We start from the raw sequence: 17,773 nt of genomic DNA, 5'->3' as shown, positions 1-17,773 counted from the left end.
AACCTGGCAAGGGAAAATTGCCTATGCTTTTCTTTTGTCCCAGAGGCTGATATAAAAAAGAAAACAAAATACATTTGATGTAGGAAGTCCAAAACAAAGATACGAACAAGCTATCCGGTTAGAATTAAAATGTTGGGTTTTGTTCACTCTTGCATGTAAAACTTGTTTACTTCTTCAAAATCTGACTTACATACAGGGTTTTAGAGTTCCCATATAAGCCGTTCCCATTCACATACGTATTTCACCTGATCTGTGGCTGTTATACCAATTGAGGAAATGGAAGCTCAGAAAGATGAAGGGACCCTCCAAGTCACAGCAGTAGCAGTAGCAGGTTACAACTAGAACCTGGGTCTTCAGGTTCTTGGTCCTGCCCCTCCTGGCCTGGCATCTGTGCACGCATGTCCCCCAGTGCCCAGGACGGCTCATACCCATTGAACACGTTATGGCAACGATGATACACACACAAGATCTTAACACACTCACCCAATTATCTGGGGACCCTCTGTCATTTTCCTGCCACCAATGTCTGTATGCGGTGCTCCCTTTCCAGCTAGAAAATAGGGCTGCTGTTGGGTGAGCTGCCAACCTGGTGGCACTTGAAGGGAGTAGGGGTTGTTCCATGGCCTGTGGCTGATTGAGTTTTGTGTCAACAGAGAGTTTGGCCAACACATAAAATCTCAAGTGATCTAGAATTTACCGTGGAACTTTTAAGTGCTGTATCTTAGACTTACCAAAAGGAGGGGGAAACCTCAATTATGACTCAGGAAATGGAATTGGGAGTGTGTTTAGGACAGCTGTGATCTCAGTGGGTTTCCTGCGATGGTTCCTGAGCCTGGCCAGCAGGTGGTCCCCATGGGGAATTGGCCATTAAAGGCCCCGTGGATGGGGGGAGAGGGGGTTGGGTGGTCAAAAGGACCCAATTCCTGGGCTTGTTTCTGGTTGATAAATGACAACTCAGGCAAGCTTCTTACTCATCTAGTTTAATCTGCTTAGGCAAGAAGCATTCAAGACCTGAGGAATGGCAGGAAGTCTGGGGTGACTTTTCTCGAGGTGAGGGGACAAAGAAAATGAGAAAAGAGTGAAATAGCAGGAAAATGAAAAAGAAAGCACGTTCTCGATCTCTGGATTTGCATCCCATTCCCCTGCATGATCACATTTGTGTCTCCGTGTTCATTCAAATAAATGGCTGGTGCAGCCTCTGGTGCACTCAGTTGAGTGGCAGGAGCGTGCTCAGAAATGTCCAGCTCCCTGCCAGGAGAAGACATGCAGTGGTGACAGCGCCGACAGGCTCCTTGGAATGGCACTTGCTCGGGGGAGTGGTGGCCATGCGGTGTCTCCCTGTGCAGACCCCGCACCCTCCAGGAGAAGGCCACTCCCAGGGGCTGCGCAGGCCGCGAGCCTGCACTCCCACGCTGTGCACCCTGAATGTCGCCTGGTCTCTGCTGGCTTTGAGACTTTTCTGTGTGTGGCCTCATCTCAGTAGTTGTCAACCGGCCACTTGCTAGTCGAGGACTGTTAAATTTCCCAGAGTGGGAATGTACAAGTCAACCCGACATGGCCTTTATCCTGATGTTCCTGGTGGCTTACTAAGATGGTCATAATAATAAGAATAATAATAGTAATGAACTGTTCTCACATCTCTTCCCATGAATGGCCAGGCAGGGGCAGTGAGCTAGCAATTAGAAAAGGGCAGGCACAGGGGAAAGCAGAAATGTCCTAAGATAGCAGCAGGATAAAGTGCCCCTCGGTCAAGTGCCATCACCTCTGCCACTGTGGGAAATGGCACTGCTGAGTTTTGCTTACACCCTGCCTCCTGGAGCAGCTCCCTGACCCCGTCTGTCCCAATATCCTGCTGTGGTTGGCTTTGAAATCACTGTGCTCAGGGTACTTCTCAGATCGAGATCCCCGGTGGTGCTCAAATCATTTATCTGTTGGTTATAAGCATTTACTGAAAGCTGTTGAGGGCTGGGCACCCTGCAAGCACGAGGGATTCAGGCTACACAGGAGAGTCCCCAAGTCCATTGGCGACTGGGAAAGATGGGACCTGGCAGGCCTGCAGAGGCTGGAGCAGCCCACAGTGGCCTGAACAGGCTCCCATGGAAGTGGAGAGACGAGCACCCAACCCACCTTGGTCAAGGGACATTAAAGGGAGATAAATCCACTGTGTCTGCAACACACCCGGTGGCCTGGGTGCAGAGGCTGCTGACTTTAGGCCTGAGGTTTTCAGCTGTGAGTGGAGAAAGTTCAGGAAAACAAGAAAGTCAGAGCATCGGTGAGGACAGTGGACTTGATGCTCCCTGGGGTTTAGAGGATTTCACGAAAAAGAAGGGACAAAGAGGCCACAAGGCTTGCGATGACTCTGCTGACTTGGAAATGAGGCCTGTGGGAGCTACCAGGAAGTGGGAAGGTGGTGAGAAGGGGCCACCGGCATCAGACCTGGGAAGTTCACAAGCCTCTGGGGGGCCTGGTTTGTATCCTCCAAACCCAACCTCACCCTGCACCTGCCTGGCTACGTCTCCTTCCCATCTCAGGTTCAATCCTGCCATCCTTCCAGGTCGAGTGCAAATCCTCCTTCTCCTCTTTCTCATACTTTCTCTAATGTTCCTGGCCCACCTGGATGGACCTCCACTCCAGTCGCTTGTTATCACTTACGGACTCACTACCACTCCCCAGCATTCCCTTTTCCTGCCCAGTCACATGCAAACTCCTCCAGAGGGAGACGTCATTGCTCAGGTGCCCAGCACGTGGCAGGCACATAAGAGAGGCTTGGAGATATTTTACAATTGATCCTGCCTATGCTACTAGTTGACTGAGTGCCTTGGACAAGTTAACTAGTCCTCTAAATCCCCACATCTTCATCCATTCAATAGAGCTAATAATACCAGTGACATAGAAACCCCAGGGGTGTGGTGTCCCTGGATGTCAGATGACAAAAGTGTTTCAGGAAGGAGGGAGAGATCAACTGTGCCAGTTGCTACCAGAGTGATGAGGCCTGAGATCTAGCAAAGTGAGGGTGTCACTGACTTTTACAAGAGCAGTTTGGGAGTGGGGGTGGGGGGGGGAGGGGGAGGGCAACATCCTGACTGCAGGGGTTTGAGAGAGAATGGAAGACTCTGGGAAGAAAGCAGCACCCTAGTTTTAGAATCTCATTGCAGACAGACTAACTAGAAACAAAACCCAAAGCCCATGGATGACACAAAGAAACAAGGTGACAAGGCAGTCCTATGAACCTCCGAACACAAGCAGGTGGGGACACACCATCAATGACCACAAGGCCCACCTGGTATCAGGTTCTGTGTGGGAGAAAGCAGAGAGAAACAGTAGAGCATCCACCAGTTCTGGGGACAGGCAAATCCCACAGAGTTAACAGGTACTCCCCAGGAGGCAGGGCAGGCCAATTTAAAAATAGCACTGGGACAGTTTTTCCTACTTTATGTTAAAGCCGAAAGGGGCTGGAAGATCTAAGACCTAGAATTCTCAAAACTGACCTGGCTGGCATGGCCCCACATGGGGAGAAACCGCTGGGAGTGAAACCAAAACTAAGGAGAGTGGGGGCAATGCACACAAAGAAAAATAAGGTCCAGATATAGGTGCGGGAGGAACAGAGCCAGGAAATCCCAAGGAAGTCGAAATACGTTTAAACACGTCACCCAAAGAACAGACGAAGAAGCTCTGTGAACCAAGCCACCCTTCTAAACATTCAGGAAAACTAAAATTCACATAAAAATGAGAAACAGAAAAGCATGGAGGTCAAATCCCATACAAAGTTAGTATAAGAAAAAGGGTAATAGGGAATAGAATAACAAACTTACAGACAATAAAAGCTTGCCAGAAAGACACGCTCACAGAACAGACTAAAACTGCAACCTTCTATTTCAAAATAAGTGAAAAGACAATGAGAAAATGATAGAAGACATGAAAGAACAGAATGAAGCCAAATTTGAAAACTCAGAAATGAGGCAACGGAATTCAGGAAAGAAGTAGAAATAAAAGAAAAAAGTCATTTCAAAAATGAAGACTAAACTAGAAAGAACACAAAAATGAATAAACAGAGCAAATTAGGCTTTAAGAGAAAAAGAGGATAGAAATGAGGAAAATGTTTAAAGCCAAAAAAAAAAAAAAATGAGATTTGCAATAAAGGCACAATTATTGAAAATAGGTAAAGAAGATTCAACATGTAAAATTGGAGTCCCTGAAGAAATAAACCAAAGCAAGAAAAGAAAACAAATACTAAAAATTATAATTCAAGAAAACCGTCATGAAATTAAAAAAAAAAAAAGGATTTGAAATGATAAATTGAAAAAGCATGCTGTGTAACTAAGAATATTGACCCAGAAAAACCAACACCAAGCCACATTCTAGTAAAATTATTGGACTTTAAAGAGAAAGAAAAAATCCTTTGGGCATTACTGTGGGTTGAATGTCTGCCCAAGACTCATTGAAACTCAATCTCCACTGCACCAGTGTTAAGAAGGTGGGAAATCCTATTATGGTAATTGAAAGGTGGGACCTTGAAGAGGTGATCAGATTGTGAAGATTGTATCCTTGTGAATGGCCTGATTCATTCATGAAGCAATAAGTTGATGGTTTAATGAGTGGTCATGGGCCTGGTTCTGATGGCTTTAAAAGGAGAGAAAATGAGAAGCTTAGCTCTCTCTTGCTCAGCCATTTCGCCAGGTGACACCCTGTGTTGGGTGTCGACCCACCCGCAAGAAGGCCCTCACCAGATGTGTTCCCTAGACTGTGGACTTCCCAGCCTCCAAACTGCAAGAAAATAAATTTTATTTCTTTATAAATTACCCAGTTTCAAGTATTCTGTTATGAGCAAGAGAAACAGACTAATATAGGCATCTAGGTTAAAAAGGGAGAAATTACCTTCAGATTATCATTAGAATTTTTGATAGCCATACTTTATGTCAGAAGAATATGTGAGATAATCAAGGGAAGAAAATATGAGCTCTTCTTGAGGAATCTACTGAAAAACCAACTTCTGATAACCAAATAATTAGAGAGACATTGACATAAGGACTGGTAGCAAACGATAAATATATAGTTACCTGTTGAACTAAGACTAAATGAGGGTTAAAAGTGAGAAAATATAATATATAATGGTTACATGCTCAGGAAATGTAGATATAGCATAGTTATAAAAATGGGAGAGGAGAATGTGGCTAGCAAGTGCAAAACATTTTTAAAAAAATTTAAGTTCTCAGGCCGAGCCCGTGGCGCACTCGGGAGAGTGCGGTGCTGGGAGCCCAGCGACGCTCCCGCTGCGGGTTCGGATCCTATATAGGAATAGCCGGTGCACTCACTGGCTGAGTACCGGTCACGAAAAAGACAAACAAACAAACAAACAAACAAACAAACAAATTTAAGTTCTCAGAAATTACATGGGTGGTGGTAGTACCAGTACTGTTACTCTGAGACTATTGCGTGTGCAATGTGGGATAAAGTGAATGAGTAATTATGGTACATTCTAATTCTTATGATCCACTGTGCTTTTCAGGACCAGGATCCTCAGAGTGGAAGGAAGGAGATGTGGATATAATCTAGAAATGCGTAAGGAAAAATCCTGGAGTCACGAGTTTGAATTGGAAATATGAACATGAACTCCTAAGACATTCCTAGCTCTGTGAACATCTCTAGTACTTAGACTGTGGTCCTGCTATCCCATTTCCCACTGGAAGAAACCAGGGCTTCATGGAGAAATGGCTGGTTCTAGTTCTGCGGCAGGAAACGGACGACATGAACTTAGGACATCTTTTACAGGAAGCAAGGAAGCTATGAGAGACCACCAGGCTTGTGTCAGAAGGACCAGGGGCCAACTTGAAGAGGTTCCCATGGGCTAAAGATGGGACTCTGAGTGACAGTGAGAATAGTAATTACAACCCATCGATACCCGTGAGTTTGTAATAATATTAAGGAACTAAAAACCAGTTTGTGATTGATAAGGAATCAATGTATTATCTTGACAACTAGTAAAAAAGGGAAAGATCCAAGCACTTATCCTGCTTTTCCTTTGTGAATTTACCACTGGGCAACCAGAGTCACTGAGGAGAGGCACTTCTCTATAAAAGTATCCCAAATAACACAAGAAGAATCATCATAGAATGAGACTATCATCATTTTGCTCCACCTCCCTTAGAAATGAATGGATCTAGGCAATGAGCCTCAATTCCAACTAATAAATGAGAAGAAAAAAAAAAAAGACAGAATTAGAATAGCACCATCACTGCTCCCTAGAAGTTAATGGATCTAGGCTATAATCAAGGGCTCTTAACATCCCCAAAAGTGAGACGAGCAGACATTATGTGCTCCTGATGAAAGACCATACTATCATCTGTTGTCTCACCGAAAGGACTGCACCTGAGCCTGGTCAAGCCACTGTCAAGCTGCAGGCAGTTCAAGGACGGAAAAGCATTTACACCACGAGCAGGCAGCTGGCACAATCCAGACCGTGGAGAGCTCCACAGCTCAGGGGCGTGGGTCCTTCAGCCAACCAATCACAAGGAAAAGAAAGGGATGGAGGAAGAGGGAACTATAGACAGAAAAATGAGCAGTACTAAACCTACGATGTCTAGGAACATACGCAAGTGTGATAATGTAACAAAATGCAAGGAAGCGATCATTGCAAAAGTCAGTTAGTGGTTGCTTTGGGGAGAGGGTGAAGGCTTTGTTGGGGCACCTGGAGGGGTTCTGGGGAAGTTCTATTTCTTGACCTGGGTGGTGGCTCACCTTAGAACTCCTTGAACTATATAGTTGTTTTATGTGACTTTCGGTACCTATGTTTTATTTACAGTAAAATGCTACGGGAAAGAAAGAAAGAACAGAAGAAAAAGTGGGTTCAAAGCAGCATCGTGGCTATTACAAACCCATCCACTGGAAACAACCCAATGTCTATCGACAGTAGAATGGATTTAAAAATAAAATATGATTTAAAAAAAGTGGAGGCAGCAATTCTAGACAGCCCTGATGAAGACACAAAAAGGGGAAGAGAGAGATCAGGTAGCAGGGAGAGAGGGGTGTGTGGTTCAGAGGAGGCTTTGCTTGTATTTGTCTTTGGGGTGAGACATATCCAGCTTCTCTGCAGATGACTGGAATAACCCAGTGGATGCAGAAAGAGTGTCTGTGAAGAGTGAGGGAGCCTGTGGCAGGCGTGGAAATTTCATCTCAGACCAACGACAATCACCGCATTACATTAATGTGATTTGGAAATTTACAATTTGCAATTGCTTGTATTTAATTTGTAAATCTATTTTGATCTTATAGTTAGAAAAGAAGTTGATACCTAGCTTTTCTAGCCCCCCTCCCCTTTTTTTGGCTGCTAACTGTTACGGGGATCCAAACCCATGACCCTGGTGTTACAACACTGCTCTCTAACCAAGTAAGCTAACTGGCTAGTCCTTATCCTAGCTTTTATGTATAATAAGACCTCAAGAACGGTTTTCCTTTAAAAGGATCTATACATGACTCGATTCTGAGAAAAACTGCGATGGAAAATTCTTTTATTTAAAGAATTCAAGAAACTATTTTTGTAGGCTAAGAAATTAGTCAGGCCTCAGGTCCCTTATTTATAAAACAAAGGGAATGAATAACAGAATGACTAGAGCCCCTTCCAGGTCTAACTAGGAAATTCCAGTTCTCTCATGTTGGGTTTGCTTGAAACATGGTGTAAACCCTCACACAAACAACTAGCAAAAGGCATACTGAACTCGTTCCCGAGCTCTCTTTCCTTTAGGTTGTATTATCCTACACGTTTTCGTCTTTCCTGGCAGCCCGACTTTTGCAACCCTGTCATTATCTTCCTCTCTAGGACGTGGGGTGCGATGAAGATGTGGTAGGCTGGTGACCGTAACTGGTGGAAAGAGAAGGGATCAAACATCGCAGGCTTGGCACGTGCCCTTAAGTTCCAGGCTTCACATCTCTAGCCCAGAACCTTCTATGCCCTACTCGGATTGTCTCATAAATTTCTCTATGTTACAAAAATCCAGCCAATTCCACTCCCTTAGAGGTCATCCGGGCCAGGTCAGTGGCTGTGGGAGCTGGCATCCAGATGGCCCCATGATCCCCACCTCCTGGAATTTCCCACCGTTCACACACTTGGTTGTCCCTTGTCACTATAAGAGGGTGGCCTGAGACAAACAGTATCAGCAGAAGTGATGCTATGTCACTTCCAAGAGTAGGTTACAGAGGACTGAGGCTTCCATCACGGGCGTGCTCTCTCTCTGTCATCACTTGAAGACGCTTAGGCAGCCCCGTGGAGAGACCGTGTTCTGAGGAACTGACAACAACCTGGACAGCCACACGGGTGCTCCGGCATGAATCCTTCTCCAAGTTCAGAGAAGACTTAGTCACCACTAAATATACTCTACCTACTCTCCTATTTTCTAGATTATTGTTTTCTGTTTTATTCGTTCCATTTAAAAGAAAATTATGTGAGTGATCCACAAAACTGATTTCACAATCCCTACGTGGGTTGTGGGGAAGAGTGCAGGACAGAGGTGGAATAAATCGTAATTTCTTCTATTCTGTCTGTCATCAGATGACATTGCAGTAGCCACGGCCAAAACTGGCTCACCTTCAAAGCCAGTTTAGTTTTGTTACTGAAACTAGCTGCCTCTGTATACAGTACGTATCAAATAAGTGCTGACTGCTGTGTCTCTGTCTTTCATTATGTTTGGCAACAGGAGTCCAGACGACACCACACATTATTTTTCTCTCCGTAATGTTTCAGAAAATATTTTAGTCATATAAAAATCTAGAAGAATCTGATGAAAACCTCTGTAGTCATATTCTGGCTAAAAAATAAAATGTTAGAATCCAAATGTAGCCCTGCGCGATGGTCTGAGTGCTGGTGTCCTTCCTAAATCCACATGTGGAAATCCTAACCCTCACGGCAATGGCATTAGGAAAGTGGGTCCTTTGGAAGGTGGATCATTAGGGTGGAGCCCTCAGGAATGGATTATGCCCTCATAAAAGAGCCCCCAGAGAGACCCTCATCCCTTCCACCATGTGAGAAGGTGCCATATGCACCAGGAAACAGCCCCCACCAAACACTGAATTTGCTAGCACCTTGATCTTGGACTTCCCAGCCTCCAGAACCGTGAGAAACACATTTCTGTTGTTATAACCCATTTTGTTACAGACGCCTGAACAGACTAAGACAACCTCTGCACCTCTCCCCAATCCCACCTCTCTCTCTCCCTGCATAGAGGTGATGTTATCCTTAAGTTTTTGTTTCTCATTCCCATGTGTGCATTTTATAGTTTTCCTGCACACATATATGCACATGTAGGTTTATTTTCATACAGGTTTATATTTTATATACATGGGACCATTCTGTATATATCATTTTGTAACTGTTTTTTTGCTCGACATTATGTTTTTGAGTTTTATCCATTAACTCTAGTTCACCCATTTTAACTGCTGTATGTTATTTCATTGTTTGAGTTATACCAAAAGTCACTTGTCCGTTCCTCCTGTAGATGGTCATTTAGATCTTTTTCTGTTACAAACAATACTCGATGAACATTCTTATGCATTTCTAGTACATATTGTCTCACTCAACTAGATGTTGAATTTCTTAAGGGATCGGGATTCAATACTTAAATAATACTGACAAACAGCTCTTATTCATTTTATCCTTGTCCTGTCTTTATATCCCAGCCTACAGGTCTGCATTTGTTTCTGTTACGTCAATAGAGCTTTAAAGAGGGGTCAGGGAGTCAGGTTAAAAAAACAAACAAACAAACAAAAACCAAAAAATGAGACACCTGTTTCTCTTTGAAGTGGAACTGTTAAGCAAGCCTAAGGAAATAATGAACTTTAGTCATTTTTAATAGCTGCTGGAATGTCTTGACTCAAATGACTATGAACTCTTCTCTTTGTAGCCTGCCTATCAAAATCTATGGGAAATTCTACAGTTTTTACCCACAATTTCAGGAACAAAAGGTTGGCCTTGCCTGGGTTCATCTAAGCCAGGGGTTGGCCAACTTTTTCTGTCAAGGAGCAGAAGGTAGGCTATTTAGGTTTTGCAGGCTTGACAGTCTCTGTCACAACTACTGAACTCTGCCCATTTGTAACATGAAAGCAGCCACAGACTATACATAATCTAAGTAGGATGGCTGTGTTCCAATAAAACTTTATTTACAAAAACAGACAGTGGGTCAGATTTGAACCATGGGTCATAGTTTGCTGATCCCTGTTCAAAGAAGAAGAAAACGATTTAGACCAGCAACATGAAGTCTTGTACATCATGATTTAAACTTTAACCTGATATTTTCTCCTCTTAGGTCAGCAACTATTCTAAAAACTAGTCCTAGTGATAGTGTGGGTAAACACATACTTTCATATACTGCTGGTAGGAATGGAAACCGGTGCATTCACTTATTCCTTTAACAACTGTAAATAGCTGTGAGCTCTGCCATGGGCCACCTCCTCTGCTGGCTACTGGAGACATAAAATAGTCACATGTACCCTGTCCCCAGTGTGCTCATGGGCTAGGGAAGGGGTTGGGTATTTAAACAGTCATTAACTGCCACATAAAAAAATGGTGAGATGAAAATTTCTACTCATCTCTTATTGAAAACATTTATAGTGGCATGAATATATGTGACCAACGGGAGCAGCAGTAATTAAAAATAAATAACATGACTAGCTAACTCCAGTCTGAGATGTCAAATATATCGTTAATCTCAGGTCTGGAGACTGTGTGCTTTAGAAGACCGAGCTCAGATTTGGAGTCTATGAGACAGACCTGGATATTAGTCTTAGTTCTGGTATTTAACACCTGGGTATCCTTGACTATGCCTTCCTCTTTTTTAGTTTCAGCATCCTCTGTGTAAATGGAGATAGTAATAGCTCTTAGCTTAAAAAGATAACTCTGAGCCAGTGCCGCAGGGCCTGCCCAGGGACCCAAGGCATGGAGAAGGGGACCGGGCCCCTCTCCCACAACCAGGCACATTGCGCCGGCACCTCAGGGCCTGCCTGGGGACCTGAGGTATGGAGAAGGGGACCGGACACTCCCTACAACCAGGCACGCTGACAGCACCAAGGAGCATGCCAAAAACATCACCTCCATATGGGGTGGCCCACCATAGCCACCACAGTAAACATGGCTGCTGAGAAAGTGGCTAACACCACAACCACCACGCAGATGGTCCGCCAGCCACTGGAGTGAATTGTCACAAGGAGAGTCACCAGCAGAGACAAAGAAAAGAAGAGAATGTCTCTCTACACAAAGCCCATTTCAGAGTGACAGAAGAAGCATCTGCTCTATGATAATATTGGGGGACCTGAACACACCTCTCAGCATTGGACAGATCATCTAGGCAACAAATCAACAGAGCAACCATTACTCTTTCAGAGGGAGAGAAGAAATCTAGGGTTATCAGAGGGGGGAGGGGGGATGAAAAGGGGGATAGAGTGAGATTGGACAAGGGGCATATAGAATAATTATGATTTGTAACAATATATATGCTAGTAATATTGATTTGATCAACATATCTCAATGTTGAACCCCCAAAATATGTATAATCAATTTTGATTCAATAAAAAATTTTAAAAAAAGATGACCCTGAGCATTACATGAAATAGCACCTGTAAAGCACTGAGCACAGGGTAAGTTCTGCACAAATGGTGGACATTTACATTCATTCACTCAATAGCACTGGTTGAGTGCCTGCAGAGTTCCCAGACGCCTTGCAGGTACTGGCCTGAAGCTATCACAATCCTTTTTTTAAATTTTTTAATTTTTTTATTTGTGACCAGTAAGGGGATCACAACCCATGGCTTGGTGTCGCCCGCACTGCACTCAGCCAGTGAGCACACCAGCCATCCCTATATAGGATCTGAACCCGCGGCCTCTGCGCTCCCAGCGCTGCTGTGCTCCTGAGTGAGCCACGGCGTTGGCCCACAATCCTTATGCTCTAATAAGACGCCACTCAGTCTCAGGTGAGTAGCAACTCTAGAAGCTGCACAGTCCAGGTCAAGTATAGCAGGTAATACAGACTGTTCATGGAGTCCTTGGTCTACATCTTCTCCCAGCACAGGCCCTTCACCTTGTCCCCTCTCCCACCCCAATTCCATTCCCTGTGACTCTTAGGAACCTGTGCTGGTTTGTTTTATGTGTCTACTTGACTGGGCTACAGGGTGCCCAGGTATTTGGCCAAACATTGTTCTGGATGTTTCTGTGAAAGTGTTTTTGATTAACACTTAAATTGATAGGCTGAGTAAAGCCGCTTGTCGTCCTTAATGTGGGCAGGGCTTGTCCAATCAGTTGAAGCCCTGAATAGAACAAAAGAGAGGATTCTTTCTGCCTGATGGTGTCTGAACTGGAACATCATTTTTCCCCCTTGATTTTGGACTGCTCTTTCTAGGTCTCAAGTCTGCCAGACTTCAGACTGGAACTGTCTAACATACACTATCCTGGTTCTGAGGCCTTCAAACCTGGGCTGGAATTACACTATCAGCTTTCTTGGGTCTCCTACATGCCAAATGGAGATCTTGGATCTTGTCAGCCTGCATAACACCCCACCCTCTTACCTCCAGGCACACACCGGAAGCCGTCTCCCTGATAGCCAGGTTTGCACTGGCACGTGAAGGAACCTGGAGTGTTGTAGCAGAAGGCATCAGGGTGGCAGCGACTCACCTGGCATTCATCCACGTCTGCAAAACAACCACCAGGCCCAATGACAATGAGATTTCTTCTGGAATTCATTGTTTACACAACAAATCTAGGGAAACCTTCTTCTGATCTGGGAACAGTGCTTTTAAAACTCGCTAAACATTAATTATCAAGATACCAACTCCCCAATTTCTATCTAGTGCATTTACACGTTTCACTTGGGCGATAATGTATTCTTAAAAAGTCAAGCTGGCAAAAGGGAAAAAGAGAGAATTCATCTGCCTTATAAAATGACCCCTCCCATCATAAATGAGAGCTTCAAAAATGTCTGAGTGTTTGCAGACAGATTATTAACTGCTTGACAGAGATGAGCAAATTCACATTTTCGGTAATAAAGAGAAAGTATTTCAGAAATGATTGTCTATCTTAGAAAGCTTGGACTTTTCAGAAACACTCTATAGTACAATGTTAGGTAACTTTGTGAACCAGGGGACCCAGGATACCCTATTTGAGTTATCTTACCTAAAATTACCTTCAAGAGCACCCTGGCAGCCAGCAACGGGGCTGACTTCCAATCTTAAAGAATCCTGTGGTGTCATTTATTCTCTGACTCTGCAGTCATTCATGCAATTAGGGGACTTTCCTTTTCTGGAGGAGAAAGTTAGAGCCAGCCAGTTGAATGGCTGTACATATCTTACTAAATAAAAAATGGACTTTATGCTCCACGCATGAAAGGATGATTTGTCTTTTCATGAAAGTCAAACAATATCCTTAGTTCGTAGCAGGGAGCAGGTGTCTAACTGTTCCCTTACTGAGCAAGTCACATGGAACAAAAGAGTCATGGGAGGCCAAGTGTCTTTTGCATTGAGAACAGCCCCCAAAAGAAAACACATAGTTTGAGGTACTAGAGAGATATTCAAAGCAGCCCATTTACCCAATGGTGCTGAGGGAAGAATTTTTCGTATGTTCAGGGGTGAGTGTGTAATTAGCACATGACAAGTACCACCCAGTTAACTTCTTCAAGTTACATAGAGGGAAAAATGAAAGCAACCAGGCACCTTGGCAGGCTCGGCCATCCCCAGAGAAGCCAGGCAAACAGGAGCAGGTGTAGGAAGAGCCACCTGTGTAGACACACCGGGCCCGCTGGGGTATGTCACAGTCATGGAGGCCTGTGGTGCAGTAGTCGATGGGGCGCTGGTCCATGACAGCTGTGGAACGAAAGGGACATGCACAATGGTTGGAAGAGAGTCCCCTGAGCAGGCCCGGTGCCTCCCAAGCTCCCTGCACAGCACGGCTTAGTCCAGTGGGGTTCTAAAAGGAGGCTCCATGCTGAGCTGGGACCCCTGGCTTTTCTCTGGCTTCTGCCACCTGGATCCTGCCTCTGACTGGTCTTTGCTTACTGACACCATGGTAGGTCCTGCAGCCCAGGGCTCTGCTGCTGGCCACTCTCCATACCAGATCCCAGGATCTGGTATGGAGATCACAGGTCCTCAGGACCCCGCTCCTCCTTCCGCTGGACGTGGAGGTGGGACATCTACGTGTGCCCCATTTCGATGGCAGCCCTGTTGGTGGAGCACTGGCAGCCAAGGATCTGAGACTCCACATGGAGCCGATAGCTCTGGCCACTCTGGGCAGGTGGAACTTCACTGCAGATGCTGAAGCCCACCAAAGAAGGAGAAATAAACTCTCCCAAGGCAGCGAGACAGACTGAGGGCCTTGGGGGTAGGCAGCCTGGGTTTACACCAGGCACACGTGGGTCAGCCACATGGCCTTGGATGAACCGTGTGACGTCTCAGAGCCTGACAGTCTCCCTCTGCAGAGCAGGGATCACGTCTAGCATGCTAAGCCCAGGAAGGCAGCAGATGTGACCATAATTTTCCAAAGGGCCTGATGATGGAACTCATGGAGTAAGTCTGGGGACACCCCCTCTAGAGCTGTTGCCTGAAGAAAGACACAAGGGCTGAGTCTGGGGGCTGGCCGGTTAGCTCAGTTGGTAGATCACGGTGTCACAACACCAAGGTCAAGGGTTTGGATCCCCTTCTGGCCAGCTGCCAAAAAATAAAGAAATAAAAAACAATGCTTAAGGGCTGGTCTGTGTGCTCAGTGGTCAGAGCACGGTGCTGATAACACCAAGGGCTTGAGTTCGGATCCCCATACTGGCCAGCTGCCCCTCCCCAGCCAAGAAAAAAGAAAGTGTGCTGGCCGGTAGGCTCAGTTGGTTAGAGTGTAGCCTTGTAACACTGAGGTCAAGGGCTGGGATCCCCAAACCAGCCAGCTGCCAAAAAAAAAAAAAAAAAAGCAGAGTGGGGGTGCTGAGTCTAGAGAGTGGTTTCCAACAGCGGGTTCAGCTGCTCTGAAAGTTACTCCTGAGGCACCATTTTGCTTCTGGTTTTCTGAAAGTGCTAAGACCCAAGACAGAGTCCCAACCCTTAAAAAACAGAAGCTTCTTCCCCATGCCACCCTCCCCTGACAAGAGGACCTCAGTGTTTGGATGACCCCAGATGCAGAAGGTCTCATGCTTGTCCTTGATAAGTCTTCCTAAGATTGCTTCCAGTTGATAATGCATTAAGTGCAAAGAGAGAGAGAGAGACAGACAGACAGAGAGACAGAGAGAGAGCCCTCTAGGCACTTTCAGGGGACAGAGGGAGTAGAGGAGACTTTGGAGCTCTGTGTCAAATGAGAGGTTAGCAACGTACTGGAGGATGGGAGACGGACGCCTGGCCTGTGCACTTAGCAGCTCAGACTCCCAGGGTCAAGAATGTGATCTAACTCCCATGGGACAGGCACCCCCAAGCCCAATCCTACAGACCAAATGTTGCCACATTTTAAGCTGCTCCCGATGGTCCAGGATTGTGGCTGGAAAACAGTAACCCAGAATAGGCCCAACCTGTCCAACCACGTGCTCCTGTTCCCTTGGACCGTCCTTCCTTGTCCCTACCCCTCCCGTCCCACCAGGGCTAATGTTCTTTTCTGTAGGGTCTTCCTTCCTTCCAACCCCTCCAGCTAGCAAAATGGGACAGGGAAGATGCTCAAGGAATTGGAACCAAAAGACCCCACAAAAGGTAGGGAAAATATATTCATAGCAGCCAGGCAGTGAGCCTCAGCCCTCTGTCCTGTCGCCCTCCTGTCACACACCTGGCTGGTTCCTGTCTTATAAACTGAGCTTGCTCACGGCTCGCCTGCCTCACCTCTACCCCCAGGGCCTGGCCTTGCTGCAGCCACGTGCTTTCCAGCTCAGCCACCGTTTCCACCTGTGCCTGTCTGCAATGCTTGACTCAGTTACAGAAAAATAGCAGCGGATCGTTTTGTTTTCTTCAAGTCCTGTTTTCCTTTATGGAAGAGCATGTCTCACGCCAAAGCGATTTGATCCTTGCAGGAGCTCCAAAAGTCAAAGTGACAACCCTGAATAGTGTAGCCCTACCCTGTTTCATTTTTAAAAGAAAGAAAGCATTGTTAAGGTAATGTTTTCACATCCATTAAAAGGAGGGTATGTCCAAAGGGGTCTGTGGGACTCTTGACCCCTAGTTCTCACACAAATGCAGTTTCTAGAACGTCTTGCCATTTGGAAAGCAGGAGTCAGCGATCGTGGCCACAAAGGACAAGTGGCCACCGCACAGCCCGAGGGCGACCTGGGGTGCAGGAAGGCCACACCGGAGGGCGACTTCCCTGCTGCTCCGGTTCACTGCTGGGGAGCTGTGGATGCATAGAGGGAAAAGTTTTGGAAAAGAGAGGAAATTGGGCTCAAAATGAGAATCAGAAAGATTCTAAGTCGGAGTTTCACTTTTCTTGTTCCTTCTTTTCTTTTCTTTTCTTTTTTTTTTTTTTTGTGACCGGTAAGGGGATCGGAACCCTTGGCTTGGTGTCGCCCGCACCGCGCTCAGCCAGCGAGCGCACCGGCCATCCCTATATAGGATCCGAACCTGCGGCCTCGGAGCTCCCAGCACGCTGTGCTCCCAGCGCCGCACTCTCCTGAGTGAGCCATGGGTTTGGCCCTTGTTCCTTCTTTTCTAAGAGAACCCTGGAACAGGACTGAGTCCCGGCCCAGGATGATGAGCCCAGGGATGGAGGCCTTGAGATGCTGGTGTCCCCTTGAAGGTCGTCCCATAGATGACCAGGAAGGGAGGGACACACAGCTTTCTTACTCCAAGTTCCAAAACTAAGATCACAAATGGGTACTTTAAATAGTTTTTTCTAATAATACGACTGGGGAAGGAGGGTAACAGGAGCACGGGGTGAGGCTACGGGGGCTTGTACACTGCAGCCTTTTGCCCGAGCCTGGCCCTGTTCTTGCTGCCACAGAAGGGCTGGTGCACAGTGTTGCGCACTGCACAAGGACACCCAAGCCAGGGGTACGCGGGACCTCAAGCGGGACCTCAGGCTCACCACGCTGCGCATGCTAGGACATTATCATAGGCTGTGTCCGCTCAGAGGGGTGTCTATGTCTTCACGTCAAGGTGACTTATGGGCAAGCGGAAGCCCAGTTTTCCTTCATGAAAACCTATTTTGCGCATTTTACCGAACTGCAAAAGTTTGCACCCAGTAGAAAAGAGAAAGTCACAGGTTTACAAAAGATGCCAAATATGGATGTCCACAAAGCAGTCCCCCACCCAGCACGGATACCAATCCTCATGGAGAGAGAGTCCCCTGTGGCCACCCCACTTGGCAGGGCACAGAGCTGGCCTCTTAATCTGCACGATTCTTCCTGCTCCTTAACCTGTTCTGACCTGCAGGGAAACCTTCCAAACCCAGGCTTGCAACCTAGAACGCTGTTTTAACAAGGGACCCTGAGAGAGAAGAGATGACCACTCAGTTATCCAGGGACAAGCCAGACAGTGCGTCTGAATGAGTTTAGGCACACTTGGATTTACACAGTGAGTCTCAAAAGAGCCCATTCAAAGGGCTGAGGAGCCTGGGGGGATGGAATTGCCTGGGGCTTCTAGACAGTGAGGGAATCAGAAAACCCCATGAGGCCAGGCCTCAGGGGAGCAACGTGATCACCCAGCGGTTTTCACACTTGATTTTGAGCAATGGAATCCACTATGCAAACAAGATCTTACTCAGAATTTGATGTACAGGAAAACGGAAGGCTGGAGGTCAGGGGAGAGGAAAAAGCCTGCCTGTGGCTTCCCCCTGGTCTCCTTGTCCTTG

General features: G+C 46.2%; 1 protein-coding gene across 1 annotated transcript in view; it reads right to left on the bottom strand.

The window, feature by feature from the left end:
- Positions 1–17,773, bottom strand: part of NID1 (nidogen 1) — an 81,830-nt gene that overhangs the window by 19,175 nt on the left and 44,882 nt on the right. Inside the window, exons 11-12 of the mRNA XM_063082732.1 lie at positions 13,684–13,833; positions 12,544–12,666 (exon numbers count right to left, since the gene is read on the bottom strand). Coding sequence (XP_062938802.1) covers positions 12,544–12,666; positions 13,684–13,833 — 273 coding nt within the window. The remainder of the gene's footprint in view (positions 1–12,543; positions 12,667–13,683; positions 13,834–17,773) is intronic.

Source organism: Cynocephalus volans, chromosome 18 (assembly GCF_027409185.1).
Source record: "Cynocephalus volans isolate mCynVol1 chromosome 18, mCynVol1.pri, whole genome shotgun sequence".
NCBI lineage: Eukaryota > Metazoa > Chordata > Mammalia > Dermoptera > Cynocephalidae > Cynocephalus > Cynocephalus volans.
Note: the sequence above shows the minus strand (reverse complement) of the source record. Positions and strands in the feature narration are given on the sequence as shown.